Source organism: Passer domesticus, chromosome 10 (assembly GCF_036417665.1).
Source record: "Passer domesticus isolate bPasDom1 chromosome 10, bPasDom1.hap1, whole genome shotgun sequence".
Classification (NCBI taxonomy): domain Eukaryota; kingdom Metazoa; phylum Chordata; class Aves; order Passeriformes; family Passeridae; genus Passer; species Passer domesticus.
Window position 1 is genome coordinate 8,486,643 of NC_087483.1, and position 13,708 is coordinate 8,500,350.

A 13,708-nucleotide genomic window follows, 5' to 3' on the forward strand; every position below is an offset into this window, starting at 1 on the left:
AAGTAATAACAGGCTGCAGACAGAACCTCCTGAAGATATAGATAAGGACTCAACCCCTTAAATGCTGTACCTAAGCACTGATATTTACAGATTTGCTGTACAAACAAACACATAGGCTTTGTGGTTCCTATGGACAGGGTATGGATAGGAAAAGTTTCTCTTGACTAGTGAATGTACTTCTAGCCAGGCTGTAGCTTGGATGAAGTCCTCAGGGCTTATGTATGATCTGGTGTTCAGCACTGCTTGTTGTGGCATATTGAGGGAGAGCTGAACACGGGTACAGTACTCACTGCTTGCTGCTTGTTTGACAGTGCTGTAAACAACTGGCAGGTGGGTGCAGGTGTCAAGCTGCTGGTTTGTGCCCTGGAGGTGTTTACAGCAGAGGCAGGCGTGCCTAGAGAACCCCAGAGTTGGAGGTGCGATGCTTTGCCGTTGTTTCACTGGGTGCTGATGTCCCACGAGAATCCAGCTGGGTTTCACTGCCAGCTGTAATAGGACGTGGTAGCTGTCGACAGAAATCACTTATCGTTGACTGCCCCTGTGCAAAAAGTCAGGACAAGCTGCTTTTCACTTGCTGAGAGCTTCACAAAGTGTTGAACAGCCATGTATGTATCAGTTACAATTGATAATAATGTTGACTGAGAGGCATTGGGCCACGAGGTCATGAAGTCAGTCAAGTGCTCTGTTGCGAGCTCCAAGTCAAGACCTGTATGTAGGCTTCTCCTGTTGTCCTGCTACATTTTGAGTTTTGAACCTTTTGAGGTGCCAGAAACCTTATTAAGAGCAAACCTACTTGTGTGACTTCTGTACTGCATGATCTGGTGACCCAGCCCTTTACCACATGGCCTCATGAGCCCTAATACTTGGCCCAAAATATGTCAGTCTAAAAGGTCCTTGTGGAATGGAGACATCAGAATTCTGTGAGGTCCAGAAACATATCTGCATCCCTTGAAAGGTACCTCAGGTACTGCTGCCTGTTCTTGGACTGAAAATGTTAAAAAATTAATGTAAAGTTTTCATAATGTGACTAGAGATTATGTTGTTTCTGAAAATTAGATCGCTTTAAGATGTCACAGGTTGGGCCCTCAGGAAAGGATGCACTTGACACTGTGTGTCTCTAGTCAGTGTGTTTGTGTGCTCTAGGCTTTATTTCAGATGTTTAGACATTTTGACTTCTGCATGCAGGTTGTCTTGGACAATCTTGGGCTGGTTGTGGGAATTGACCTTATTTCTGAAGTCCAGTTTATATGAGTATTGTGTGTGTAATCTCACAGGCAAAAAAAAGGAAAAAAAGGCAATGCATCAAAGAGCCCCCATGAATTTCAATTAACACATTTACAGTCATTAAGCACAGCAGTGAGATACAGCTTCAGAGTGGGAGGCAGTTCCCTTTGCAAAGCTACGTGCTGCTCAGAGCCAGCATGGGCTTAGGTCTCACTCTAATTTTTTTTGTGATTAGTTTGTTCAGGGGTCTGTTATTCATGTAAATATTTTTGTGTGTGAGACTTTGAGCCAGGCAGCTCTAGACAATCAGAGGTGCAGTGTTTAATTACAGTAGCGAGGCACAGCCACCGTGTTGCATCTCCAGAGCTCAGCCCTCCTGCTGCAGCCTCAGCTCTGCTTCGGCCCTCTCTGGCTCTCACAGCTGCATCCTTGGCACGGGGAGCTGGAGGTGGCAAGGACAACAGCAGCTGCTATTGCCACCTCCCTGCACTATTGCACCCTTCTTTTTTGTCCCATGTGCGGTAAATGTCATCAAGCTCGGGGCATTTGACATCCCCCTGCGCTTGGTTTCCCAGCCTGAAAGGATTCTGTGCAGCACATGGCCTCGCAATGCCACATGTTGTTTTATTTCTGATTTGATTTTCTTATTGTTCCTCTGTTCTGTGCCATCCTAAGTATCTCTTCCCGCTCTTTAATGTTCACTCCCATATCTAATATAATCATAGTGTGTTATTAAGTCCTTAATTTCTCAGTAGAGGTACCAGTGCAATTTTTCTGTGTCTCCCTACTTGTGAGTGCTCCACAAAATTAGCCTCTGTGCATCTGGCAAAGTGCACGAGTTCATTTACATGCTGTGAAGAAGGGAATTATTACCTTAATCATACGTATGAATAATTGAAGCCCAGGAAATCAGAATAACTTGCCTGCAGTCACAAATTTGTAGTGTAACCAAGAGTTGAACTGTACGCTCCCTAGTCCCAACCCAGTGCCTTAAATCAGATTTCCTACCTCTGTGTTAAAGCTGATTGTGCTCTGATAAGTCCCACTCAAGGCAAAGGGCTGCTTTGTAGGCACTGTGTGACTGCAGAAGAGTTCCCTTCACTTAGGCACCTTCCAGTTTGAGGGAACAATTAGTGAATTAGTAAAGGTTATGATTATGATGGGGGACTCACTGATGTGTTGAGATGCTCAGATGCATCCAGGAAAGGGCAACAAGGCTGGTGAGGGATCTGGAACACAAGACCTGTGGAGGAGTGGGTGAAGGAGCTGGGGTTGTTTAGACTGGAGAAAAGGAGGCTCAGGGGAGACCTGACTACTCTCTAGAACTCTCTGAAAGGTGCTTGTGGTCAGGTGGGGATTGGTCTCTTCTCTCAGGCAACACTGATAGGACAAGAGGACACAGCCTTAAGCTGTGCCAGGGGAAGTTCAGGCTGGACATTAGGAAAAAAATTCTTTACAGAAAGAGTGATTGGGCTTTGGAATGGCTTGCTCAGGGAGGTGGTGGAGTCACTGTCCCTAGAGGTGTTTAAAAAGACTGGTTGTGGCACCCAGTACTATGGTTTATTTGATAAGGTGAAGTTAAGTCAGGTTGGACTTGATGATCTCAAAGGTCTTTTCCAGCCTAGCTCATTCTGTGAAGTATCAGCTCAAAAGAACCTTTTAACTTTAACACTGCTCCAGGAAACCTCAGTTGGAGAATGCTGATGTTTGCTCCAGCTCTGGGCGCTGGGGCTGAGCAGGAGTTCAGATTTTACAGAAGTCCCCATCAGTGCACTGCTGTCAGAGGGTCTCTTGGTCTGAGCCAAAAGTAGCTGTGTCAGATGGCCATGCAGGGCAAAAATCCTGGCTGGCTCCATACCATGGGCAACAGAGCAGGAGCAATGGAAATCTGGGGCAATTCTCTGCTCCTTGGACTGGGCCAGCCCACGTCACACAGGCAGCCATGCCCAGCCCTGCCCCAGCAGGACGTGGGAGTGCTCCAGCTGTGGCCATGGACACGAGCCAATGGACAGGAGGAATTCTGCTCTGCTTTGCTGCAGAGGACAATGTGCTGCCCAAAACAGGGAGGTTACTGTCACTGCTCTTAAGGGAGGCAGGATTTTAGCTCACTGAAGTGCACTGCAGCTCTGAACTCATTCCATAAGCCTTTCTTTCTTTATATGCTTATGGCAAGGTGGTACCTGGGGTGCCTTGTTGTTTTCCTTTGACTTACTTTATATTCTGCTATTCACTCCCATCTCTTTTGAGAGCAAAATGCTCTGTGAATGCCTTGAGGGCTCTTTCACTGACCTTTTTTTATGACTGTAAAGAAGTTTCCTTAGGCCCAAGTCTGCTTTCTGTCTTGAATATTGACCTTAGAGTTACACCATCTCGTCACTGCACGCAGACTTCCCAGCTATCAAAGTTCACCCACAGGACTCAAAGTATTCCTAACTCAGAAACACCTTGCTTTTATGTCCTCCTCCTCTTTCCCCTCCTCCCTCCACATGAGCGTTTTAATTTCACAAGCAAAATCAATTTTGCTGTGAATTTTGATGAGTGGTTCACCTGTTTCCAGGGTAAAAATTGTACTTCAAATTTAAATGTCTTTTTCACTGTGACTGTCATAATATTTTCCATTTGAGGCTGAGATTCCACTGTGGGTTTTCTGTGCCATGTTGTCATCTGTCCAAATCTAAGCTTAAATGTGTGGAAATTCTGACATTTCAGTAAGAAATATAAAGTGGGTTTTTTATGTTCTTCAAGTTGGCTGTTTCATAGGTGTGGCCACTGGGTTTTGCCCAGCACTCTGGTCTTTCCCAGTTCAACAACAGATCGAAGATTTCTCAAGTTTTTTGGGCTTGCTTGCATTGACTGCGCCGTGTCATTTTTGTGAGAATAAGTGACGGTGATTTTTTATCTGATTGTTGATCCTGAAAAGCTGATAACAGAATAATTACCACAAACCAGGCATTTCCAGCCTGACTTTGCTTGGCAAGAGATGGTTGTGTGTGATGCTGAATGTGGTGTCCGTGTACGTGTGGATCTTGGAGAAGGCAGCTTCAAATCAAGCAAACTTGCAGTGGTTTCACAGTCAAAATGGCTCTGAGATAGAAAGAGCCATTCTTCTCTGTGGTAAAAACTCTGTCTGCAGTTTTGAGAGGCATTTCTTGGGGTTTTGAGAGGGGTTTGGTAGATGTAGTGCTGTTGGACTCCTTCCCCTCAAGTCAATGCCCTTTAGTCACAGAGTGCTGATGCCCAGTAGTCTGAGCTACATGTTTTAGGGGCAAATTTTGAATATCGCTGTTTACCTACACTCAAGTATTTGACAAAGGCTGAAATATTTTTCGTCAGTCATGTGGCTTCATGTCAGGTTCTTACGTGGAACAAAGTATGCTGTTGAGATTATCACCGAAATTGGATTCTCTAAAAGGCTTTTACCGCTTTCTATCAGGTAATATGAAATACACAGAAATGTACACCCACTGGCTACATTCACTTCCATTTTTTTTTTGTCATTAACTTCTTTGAGAATACAAGGGGATATTTGCAGCTCTTTCAGTGGCTTGACATTTGTCACAATGATGCAATTTCTAAAATGTTGACTGTAATTGCTGCCTCAGCTCGCTGAACCTCTTAGCAAACGGGCTGTGAGAATTGCTGGTGACACAAACTCCTGCTATCAGAACTGATTCCATTGTGGTCTGACCTGATCAATTGCTCTTTAACGCAAGTGCCAGTCACTCTGTGTAATTTTATAGTGTAAATCTCTGTGTAATTTTATAGTGTAATATTTTACGCCTTTGGGGCTACGATGTGATTGCATCTCTAGAGCCAGGGGGGACAGAGTTAGGAAATGAACCCAAGGGAGTTTTGCTTGATACTACTCAACTGGTGCTCACAAGCTTCATTCTTTGCAGCTGTGTGTTAAGCAACATGACCAACATTTGCCACATGTTGTTTATTCTTTTATCTTTCCCCCAGAGAAGAGAAAGTGTGTACAGGGCCTATTCCTTTCCTTGAGGAATTATGTTCCTCAAATCCCATATTGCCTGTAGAGATCATGTCTTTATCATTAATTTTTATCCTTTCTATTAATGTTCAAATTTGATGGAATTTGGGTAGCTGACCATCCGAGATATCGTTGGAAAAGCTCTGCCATGTTTTATGTGAATAGTTACTGAAATGGTTGCAATGCAGGGAACAACCATTTGAAGAGATCTAATAAAACCTCTTTTTTGACTGTTAATTATTAATTTTTTTATAATACGAGCTTGTAGCAGAATATTTCTCTCTGTGTTAAATTATAATAATGTAATTAATTGTAGCTGCTTAAAATAGCTGTAAGCAATCACACCTTTTCCTTGTGTCTTACAGTTTATCTAAGTAGCTTGATAGCTTAGTGTAGCCAAACTGGGTGGGCTAATTCAGCCCTGCTTCAGCTCAGTTAACATAATTCCTTCCATTGCACTGGATTTTTTTATTAGACACCACATTAGCTTCTAATGAAGGTGTCAGAGTGACAGACATTGATGCCATCTAGATGCACAATGAAGCATTGTAATGGTGATTATAGAAGCCTCTCCATCCTGGGGAACCTCTGGTGTGTTTTCCTAAAGGTGCCTCCAGAATGAACTGGCTGGTTTATGTTTAAGAGCCGGGGCTTGATCCACATCGTTCACATCAAGGGCAATTATTCTGGGAATGATAATGAGTCTCACGCTGGGCCTCCACTGAGAATTCCATTACCAGCATCAGTTATGGCAACAGTGAAAGCAAGTGAGCAAACTAAAATGAGGGCCACAACAACTCTTTGGTCTCAGACACACTTTCTTGAGGATAAGCCTTATCTCCAAACAAAGAAATCCACAGTTTGGATACTTACTAAAAGCAGGGGGGTTTTTTTCCCCCTTGCTGGAAAACTTGGTTGTGCCACTAAAATGTGCATACAAACTTTTGGGAAAAGCTGAAAGTTTCTGCAAGCATGTTCTTTTCATCAAATTCCTTTTTTCATGTTTGAGCCCTCTGCCCAGCTCGTTCTTGGCTGTGCCTGTTCCCCCACAGCTTCCCTGCGTTCCCCCATCCCAGTGGTGACGATGCAGTTTGGCTGCAATTAGTACAGCTCAGATTTCATTAAGTAAATGACTGTGAAAAGCTTTCAATATTGGGACAAACCCAATAGAAACATGTAGATTACCCAACAGAGGATGTTCTCAAATTCTTTGGCCAGAAACTAAAATTCTTACGTAAGATTTTCAAAACTCTGGAAGAAGTTTGACCTTCCCCTTCCCTCAGCCAGCTCTGAATTTTGCAGCCAATGGTGTTTTACTAGACTTGCAGCACTGACTTAATAGCTCTTTAGTTATTAGAGGATAAATGTTCATGTTCTACAAGTTTAAATTATATTAAAAGCCTTTATTAGCACCACTTGGCAAAATACCTTCTGGCTAGCTTTCTGGCCTTGGGCTAGGCCATTCTTGTGGTTTCTTAATGACATACTATGAAATGGATATAATTTATGAGAATTTGGTGCCAGGTTTTGCGTGTATTAAGAAGCATTTGCCGTTTGTGCTTAATGCTGCTGAGCAAAATGAAAAAGATTAAAAACTTGAGTTATGCCTTGTATTCATCTGGCTTGATTTTCATTGTACATGGCCGTCTGTATTTTTATGTATATGTATTTATACCATGCATTTTTTAATAATATCTGCTCTGTGAATTACTGGTGGTTGTTCAGTTCTGGCACGTAACACTGTTGTTACCAAAGTTACTTTCAATTTATTTTCCAACCCTCCCTGAGTAATTTTGGCAAAGTGCTCTCAATGAAAGAGCTCTGAGCCACGTAATAGGTTTCCCCACAGCTGGGAGAAGAATTAGGCCACTGGGGCAGCTCATTTTTGTGACGGCAACTGTGCCATGGGCCAAAGGCCTCAGAAGTTTCTTTCCCACGAGACTTGGTGCTGGGGTGTGATTCAGCTGGTTGGTATTTTCCCCCCCTCAGCATCTGTTTATTTGCTTTTGCCACCAAGGCCGCCTCCTTTTCCTTCTGCTGATACAGCGTCAGTGTGAAAAACGGATGGGGCAAAGCACCTGGCGGGTGGGAGGAGGCGTGTGCGGTGGGAAAATGGGCCTGGGAGAAAGACCTGGGGCTCGAGTAACCTTTCTTAGGTGTGTTTCCATCACAAGAGTTGTTTGCGGCGGAGGTGTGAGCTGTGGTGATGGCAGAAGCGGGCTGCCGTGGATCTGACCCCATGCTCTCATTCTTTCCGCAGTGGGGAAGCCTCACAAGTGCAACTACTGCGGCCGGAGCTACAAGCAGCGCAGTTCTCTGGAGGAGCACAAGGAACGCTGCCACAACTACCTGCAGAATGTCAGTCTGGAGGCTGCTGGGCAGGTCATGAGTCACCATGGTGGGTGCAAGCCGCCTCCGGAGCTCCCTCGGACTTGGAGCGGCTCGTGCGGGTTTCTTTCCATCTCTTCTTCTTCCTTTCTTCACATCGCTTCCGTCTTAAAGATTGTTTACACTCAGGCAGGAGGAGAAAAGATGGGCTGAAATCCTCACTCTGTCCAGTTTAACAGCTCTATTTGTGCTTATATTAAGTCACTATTTCACTTTTTTAGTATGTGAACATATGCAGACATGAAAATAAAGCCAAGTCACCTGTTCAAAATTACCCAAAAAATAATGTCATAGAATGGTTTGAGTTGGAAGGATCCTTAAAGACCCTCCAGTTGCAGCCCCCTGCCATGAACAGGGACACCTTACAATACACCAGGTTGCTCCAAGCCCCATCCAATCTGGCCTTGGACACTCCCAGGAATGGGGCAGCCACAGCTTCTCTGAGCAACCTGTGCCAGGGCCTCAGCACCCTCGCAGGGAGGAATTTCTTCACAATGTCCCATCTGTCCCTGCCCTCTGGCAGTGGGAAGCCATTGTCCTTTGTCCTGTTCCTTCACCCCTTGTCTCAAGTCCCTCTCCAGCTCTCCTGGAGCCCCATTAGGTGCTTGAAGGGCTCTAAGGTCTCCTTGGAGCCTTCCCTTCTCCAGGTGAACAACCCCAGCTCTCCCAGCCTGGCTCCACAGCAGAGGAGCTCCAGCCCTTGGAGTACCTCCGAGGCTTCCTCTGGTCTCACTCCAACAGCTCCATGTCCTTCTTATGCTGGGAGTCAAAGCCATGTGTAAAATGTATGATTCTCTTCCCCTTCCTTTCTGATAGTGAGTGATAATTAGAAAAGATAAGGATGGCAGAGGTATTCAGAAGTCATTATTTTTACCCTCTGTAATACTATCTTATGCCTCCAAAAAAGGGAGGGATGGATGTAAAAATCTCTAGAGCAGAATGGGATTCAATAGTGTTGTAAAAAGTAATTGTAACAAAAAAAAAAAATGTTTGTATGCATTTACATTTGCTGGTATTAGTATGTTAACTAACACTGCATGTGTTAATATACATAAGGACTGAAGATTGCCAAAAAGATTGTTGAAAGCAAGAAATGTCAAACTCTGTGAATTTGTTTTCAGAAATTTCTGGAGCTATTAGTATGGATAATGAGCATAATGTCTCAGACTTCAGGGTTGAAGGCATATCTGTAGCACTAAATGCTAGATGGTAGCTGTCCAAAAAGAGTTATAATTTTATTCAAAATTAGTGTCTCACAAGCTCTTCTAAAACTGAACTTCTTTTAACTTTTCAAAGTTGTCTTTAGATGTTTAATACTTAAAGACTTTAAAATTTTTTCCTATTCAGAAAATATAAAATGTGAGTGTTTTCAATTTTAATCTAAAATTGTCATATACCCACAAATTGAAAAAAAAAAAAGTTAGTTGTGTTCAAAAAGTGAAAAGGCAAAAGAACACTTCCATTTTTTACTGTTTTGCTTATCTTGACTAAGTGGAGACATAGGACTTAATCTGGAAACAATTTCTGTAAAATAATTTTTAAAACCCTGAAAATGCAAGCAGAAATAAAATCTCTTCAGCATTGCTACTATAGGCTATATTTTGGTGACAGAAATCTCCAAAATTTTTAAATACTACTTTCTCATGACCAATTTAAGTCTATAAAGGCACATTAGACAGTTTTAGTGCAATTGCCAAAATATTCATACAGCTCTATTAAGTAATTGCTCTCTTTGTAGATACCCTGGAGACTAAAGTCAACATTTAAAATGTCATGGATGTTTTAAAGATATTGAGTGATTATGTGCCTGAGGTGGCTTTTTTCTGGTAAAACTCAGTGAAAAGGCAAATTTCAGGGCTTTGCTCTGTGGAAGTACCTGTGGTGGGCTTGGTCAGTTAGGCAGGAGTTGAAGCACTGAATTGATTCCCAACAAAATACCCACTCCTTGTGCCTGCCCTGTTAAGCAAGGAGGGATGCCTTCAGTCAGCCTTGCCTCAGGGAATAACAGGAGCCTGCCCACAGCTCTGACAGCCAGGATGTTTGAGATCCTCTTGTGGAGGAGCTTCCCAAAGGCTGCTCAATGTCCGGTTTTATTAGACAGTTATTTATTAAAATAATAAATTAAATTAATTAAAATTTCTGGGGAAATCTAAAGCTTTTTCTAAGCTGCCTAATGCCATGACAAGAAGGGTAAGTCCTTAACCTTGTCTGCCCAAAGAAGCTGCAGTGATTGACCTTGCATTGATTTTTCTACCACCTGAAGTTAAACCAGTGCAAATCCCAGGTGGACAGTTCTTTTATTTACAGCCTGACTGGCTTTGCTTGGGCTTAAAATAGAAGTGTTCACACAACCACTTCACTTTTCCCAACAAAATTAGCTTAAAGCAGCACTTTGAATTCAACCGGTGCCTCTTTCTCCTCCGGGCAAATATGTCTGTGCCTCCCCTGGTGAATGTTTCAGGGCATGTTTGATCCAGTGTCTTCGTTTGGTTGTTTAGTGAGGGCACAGTGAGGACAGACAGTGACAGGGAGCTCCAGATTCAGCTGGGAGCAGTCAGAAATCTCAGCTCCCATCCCAGCATCACTCACAGCAGTGAAGCTCAGCGTGAGGGTCATGGGCACCAGCCTGTAGAGGTCTGCAGCAAAGTCCTTTTTCCTGGGATGTAAAGACACCAGGGAAGAGTACAAAAATGGTTACTCAGCTTAATGTTAGGTCTTATACTAACCCTGAAAAAGCTGTGTTCATTTCCTTGTCCCCCATGTCACACATGGAAATTATATTCCTGAGGATGACTAGAGTATGTTTTGGAGACTTTTATTTGCATCCCACTGGGGTGTGCTTTCCTAACTCTCTTTCCAAATACTTAGTGTTTTGTTTTTGCTGGGCATTTTGAAGCACTGAAGTGTGTTTTGGTGTGACTCCTGCTCACAGCTTCACCATTGCACACAGAACAGGGAGACGTGGGGATTTTCTCCTCCCTACCAGTATCCTGCTCCTCCTGATTTAACAACATCAGCATTGGCCAACACTAAGCATTGATCCAAATTATTTCTGCAGAGACTAATTGTTCCAGAAAACTGGAAGCAGCCCCTAGAGGGTTTGGATTTTTTTCAAGCATTGTGCTCAAGCCCATCAGTTTACAGGCAAGCCACAGACATCTACTTTGGTGCTTTCAATTATCTCTGTCTTGCAGATGGCTAGATCACCTGACTGAAGCCACAAGGGGAAACAAGAGAGGAGGAAGGAGGGCTAATTTTTGGGGGTGGGTAGGAATATACAAATGTCTGGGTCTTGCTCCATCCTCTTGCAGGGTGCCAGTTTGTCGAGCTGCCCCTCCTTGTGTTCCTGTTCCCTGCTCAGCAGGACAGATGCTGCAAGAGAGATCCCATGATTTTGTTGTTGAAATTTTTCAGCTAAGCAGTGCTGGCTCTGGAAGGAGAAATTAGTCTGCAGTCTCCTAGCTCGCAGTGTGTTGGGAGTGACAAAAGGGACAGTCCCTGCATGCCAAGAACATGCCCTTTGCAGGAAAGAACAGGCAGAAATGTTGAAGGCTAGCTATGGTTTGCACCCACTTATGTCTTCTTCTCCACTGCCACAAAGCCAAAAGTCCAGAGAAATTCTTCCAGGAATGGAGAAGGGTACTCTTTTCAGGAGAAGGAGAAAGAAGCTTAGCCCTGGGCTGTGTGAGCTCAAAGGCCAGCTCCACATAAAACACACAATGGCCTTGTGTCTTTCCCTCTTACATAGTTGCTTAAAACATCGTTAAAATGCTGGTCCCACAGGACACTTCCCACCAGGGTCCATGGGAATATTTCCTGTCATTTCTCTGCACACACACACTTCTTTTAAATAGCAATATTGTGAGCCTCAGAAAGGAAATTGAGGTTGATGGAGTAATACTAATTTATACCAGCTGAGACTTAGCCCAGTGTCTGGTGTCTGCACACAAAATATTTATCAGCAAAACACACACTGGGTAATTTTTTTGCTTCTCTTTTTTCCCCTATTCTTTCCTCACAATTACAGCATAAACTCTTTTAATAGTTCATGTGGTTTCTTACAAATTAAGAAGTAAAAAGTTAAAGATATTCGCTATGATTGAAAAAACAATGTCTTCGGGAAAAGAAAGACTGTTCTGAAGACTATCCAAGTTTATGAATTCAGAGTTTAGCTCAGAAACAATACTTTGTATTAATTACAATTGAGTACTGACAGTGTCAGAGGCAGTGAACTCTTCCCTGGGCAATCCAGCAGCACACCCTGGTAGCTGATGAAGAACATCCCTGAACAGAAACATACTCAGGCGTGGGCTTTTCCTGGGCTGGAAGTTGGATTTTTAGAATAAAAAAGTCTTCCTGAGCTGAGACTGTAAATGCTCAGCATAAAATGAGCTGCTGTATCTGAGCTAGTTATATCTTGTCAGCTGTTCAAGGTAATGAAGTAGGATGTACTACAACAAAAAAGGAATTGCATTTGCTGCTGAGTAAATGTGTACACGAGCTTCTACTACAGAGCAGCTGATTGTTGAGAACTGGTAGTTGTGTGTGATCAGTTTGGTTTCCCTCTTTCTTGTTTTGTTTTTCCTTAAAAAAATGCAGGCTGATCAATGTGTCCTTTATTTGTGTGGTTTTTAAATTGAAATGAAAATTAATGTATCTAGAATTGTCAGTGTGATATTTAACTTTTTGGATTTCTGAAATGGAACATCTCATCTGTTTGGTCCGGTTTTGCCTGCTGTTTAAATGGTTTCAGAAACTAGACTATTTCCTTCTTTTCCTTCTCCCAGGAAATCTGCATAACAAAACACACTCTGGTAATGTATTTCCATCATAACACAAATATTAGTGTGATTCTGTTGCAAAAGAGAAGTGCCCTGGATTATAGATTTGGGTTCTGAGGTGGGAAAAAGTACCTTCAGCATGAAAGATGGAAAAGAAAATGCTTTTATTGTTGATGATTTTAGGTTTAAAATGAGTCCAAGCAGGATTTTTGCCTGACTTAGAGAAGAGCAGATGTCTTTTTTAGCACTATTCATTTTTCATGGAAGAAAGGTTTCAAATTATGTGTAGGAAATTTTACACACATATGCCCAGCAGCAGAATTATTTCATTATTACTTAATTGTTATAAGACCATACAAATGTCACTACATTTGGGGCTTATTCAGATGGCTTTTAAAGTAATCAGGAGCTTTGAACTGGTTCAGGATGCTTTGCACAGGTGTTCCTAGGAGGGATTGAGCACCTTGTACCACGCCACCAGCCTTGTGTGTGCTGTGCACCAAGGGCTGGACATCCTTGAAGTGGCACCTGGGTGGACATGGCCCTTGGTAGTCACATCCTGGGATTCACACCCTGTATCCACTGAGCCTGGGCAAGCCAAAAAGGACAGTCAGAGACCAATTCCCAGTGAAAATCAGCAGACATCATCTTTTCTTTCTGCCTAAATCTCCTTGGTAAATACTTGAGTAGTGCAGATAGCTCCTGACCAAGCACAGTATTTAATTAACCTTAAAACTTTACCCTTAGCTGTTAAAGTATTCCAAGTCTCCCAGTCTGCACTGGGCATTAATTAGGTCACTTGAACACTGCATCCCATTTTGTTGCAACATTAGATTCATTTATATTTATGCTTTTTTCTCCTCCCTTTCAGTGATGCCAGCAGGACTGCCTTGTAAATGAGAAACCATTGTGTTTCTCAGGGGGAGCATCCTGTACAAATAAAAAAGCAGCAGAGTAAATCATTTTACAGCATATGGTAGATTCTAAGCCTCAAAGTACTCAGCTTTCCATAGCAGCAGAGGCACAAATGGAATCAAATGAATAAATTGCCATGTTTTCTTATTATGGATGTCTGAATTGAGAAGTTCACCTGAGCAGATACTCTGTTTTGTAATTGCCTGGTATTTGCTCTTCCTTACTAGAAAGAAGGCAGAGACAAGGCTTTTATCACCCCATTTTTGGTGTATTATGTGCTAGCAAACAGCTGTGTTTAGGAGCAGGGGGGTGATTATTCCATGCCAGGATCCTGAAGGTAGTGCAGTTCCACGGGAGGAAAGTGGGCTGGTGGAGTTCATTTGTGGCACTGTCTGGGAGAAGGTGTCTG

At 43.0% G+C, this 13,708-nt stretch overlaps 1 protein-coding gene across 19 annotated transcripts in view; it reads left to right on the top strand.

The window, feature by feature from the left end:
* IKZF2 (IKAROS family zinc finger 2) overlaps positions 1-13,708 on the top strand; it is a 117,426-nt gene that overhangs the window by 87,164 nt on the left and 16,554 nt on the right. For all 19 annotated transcript variants that reach the window (XM_064433613.1, XM_064433622.1, XM_064433621.1 and 16 more), the window contains one exon: positions 7,476-7,613. In XM_064433613.1, the coding sequence (XP_064289683.1) occupies positions 7,476-7,613 (138 nt within the window). The remainder of the gene's footprint in view (positions 1-7,475; positions 7,614-13,708) is intronic.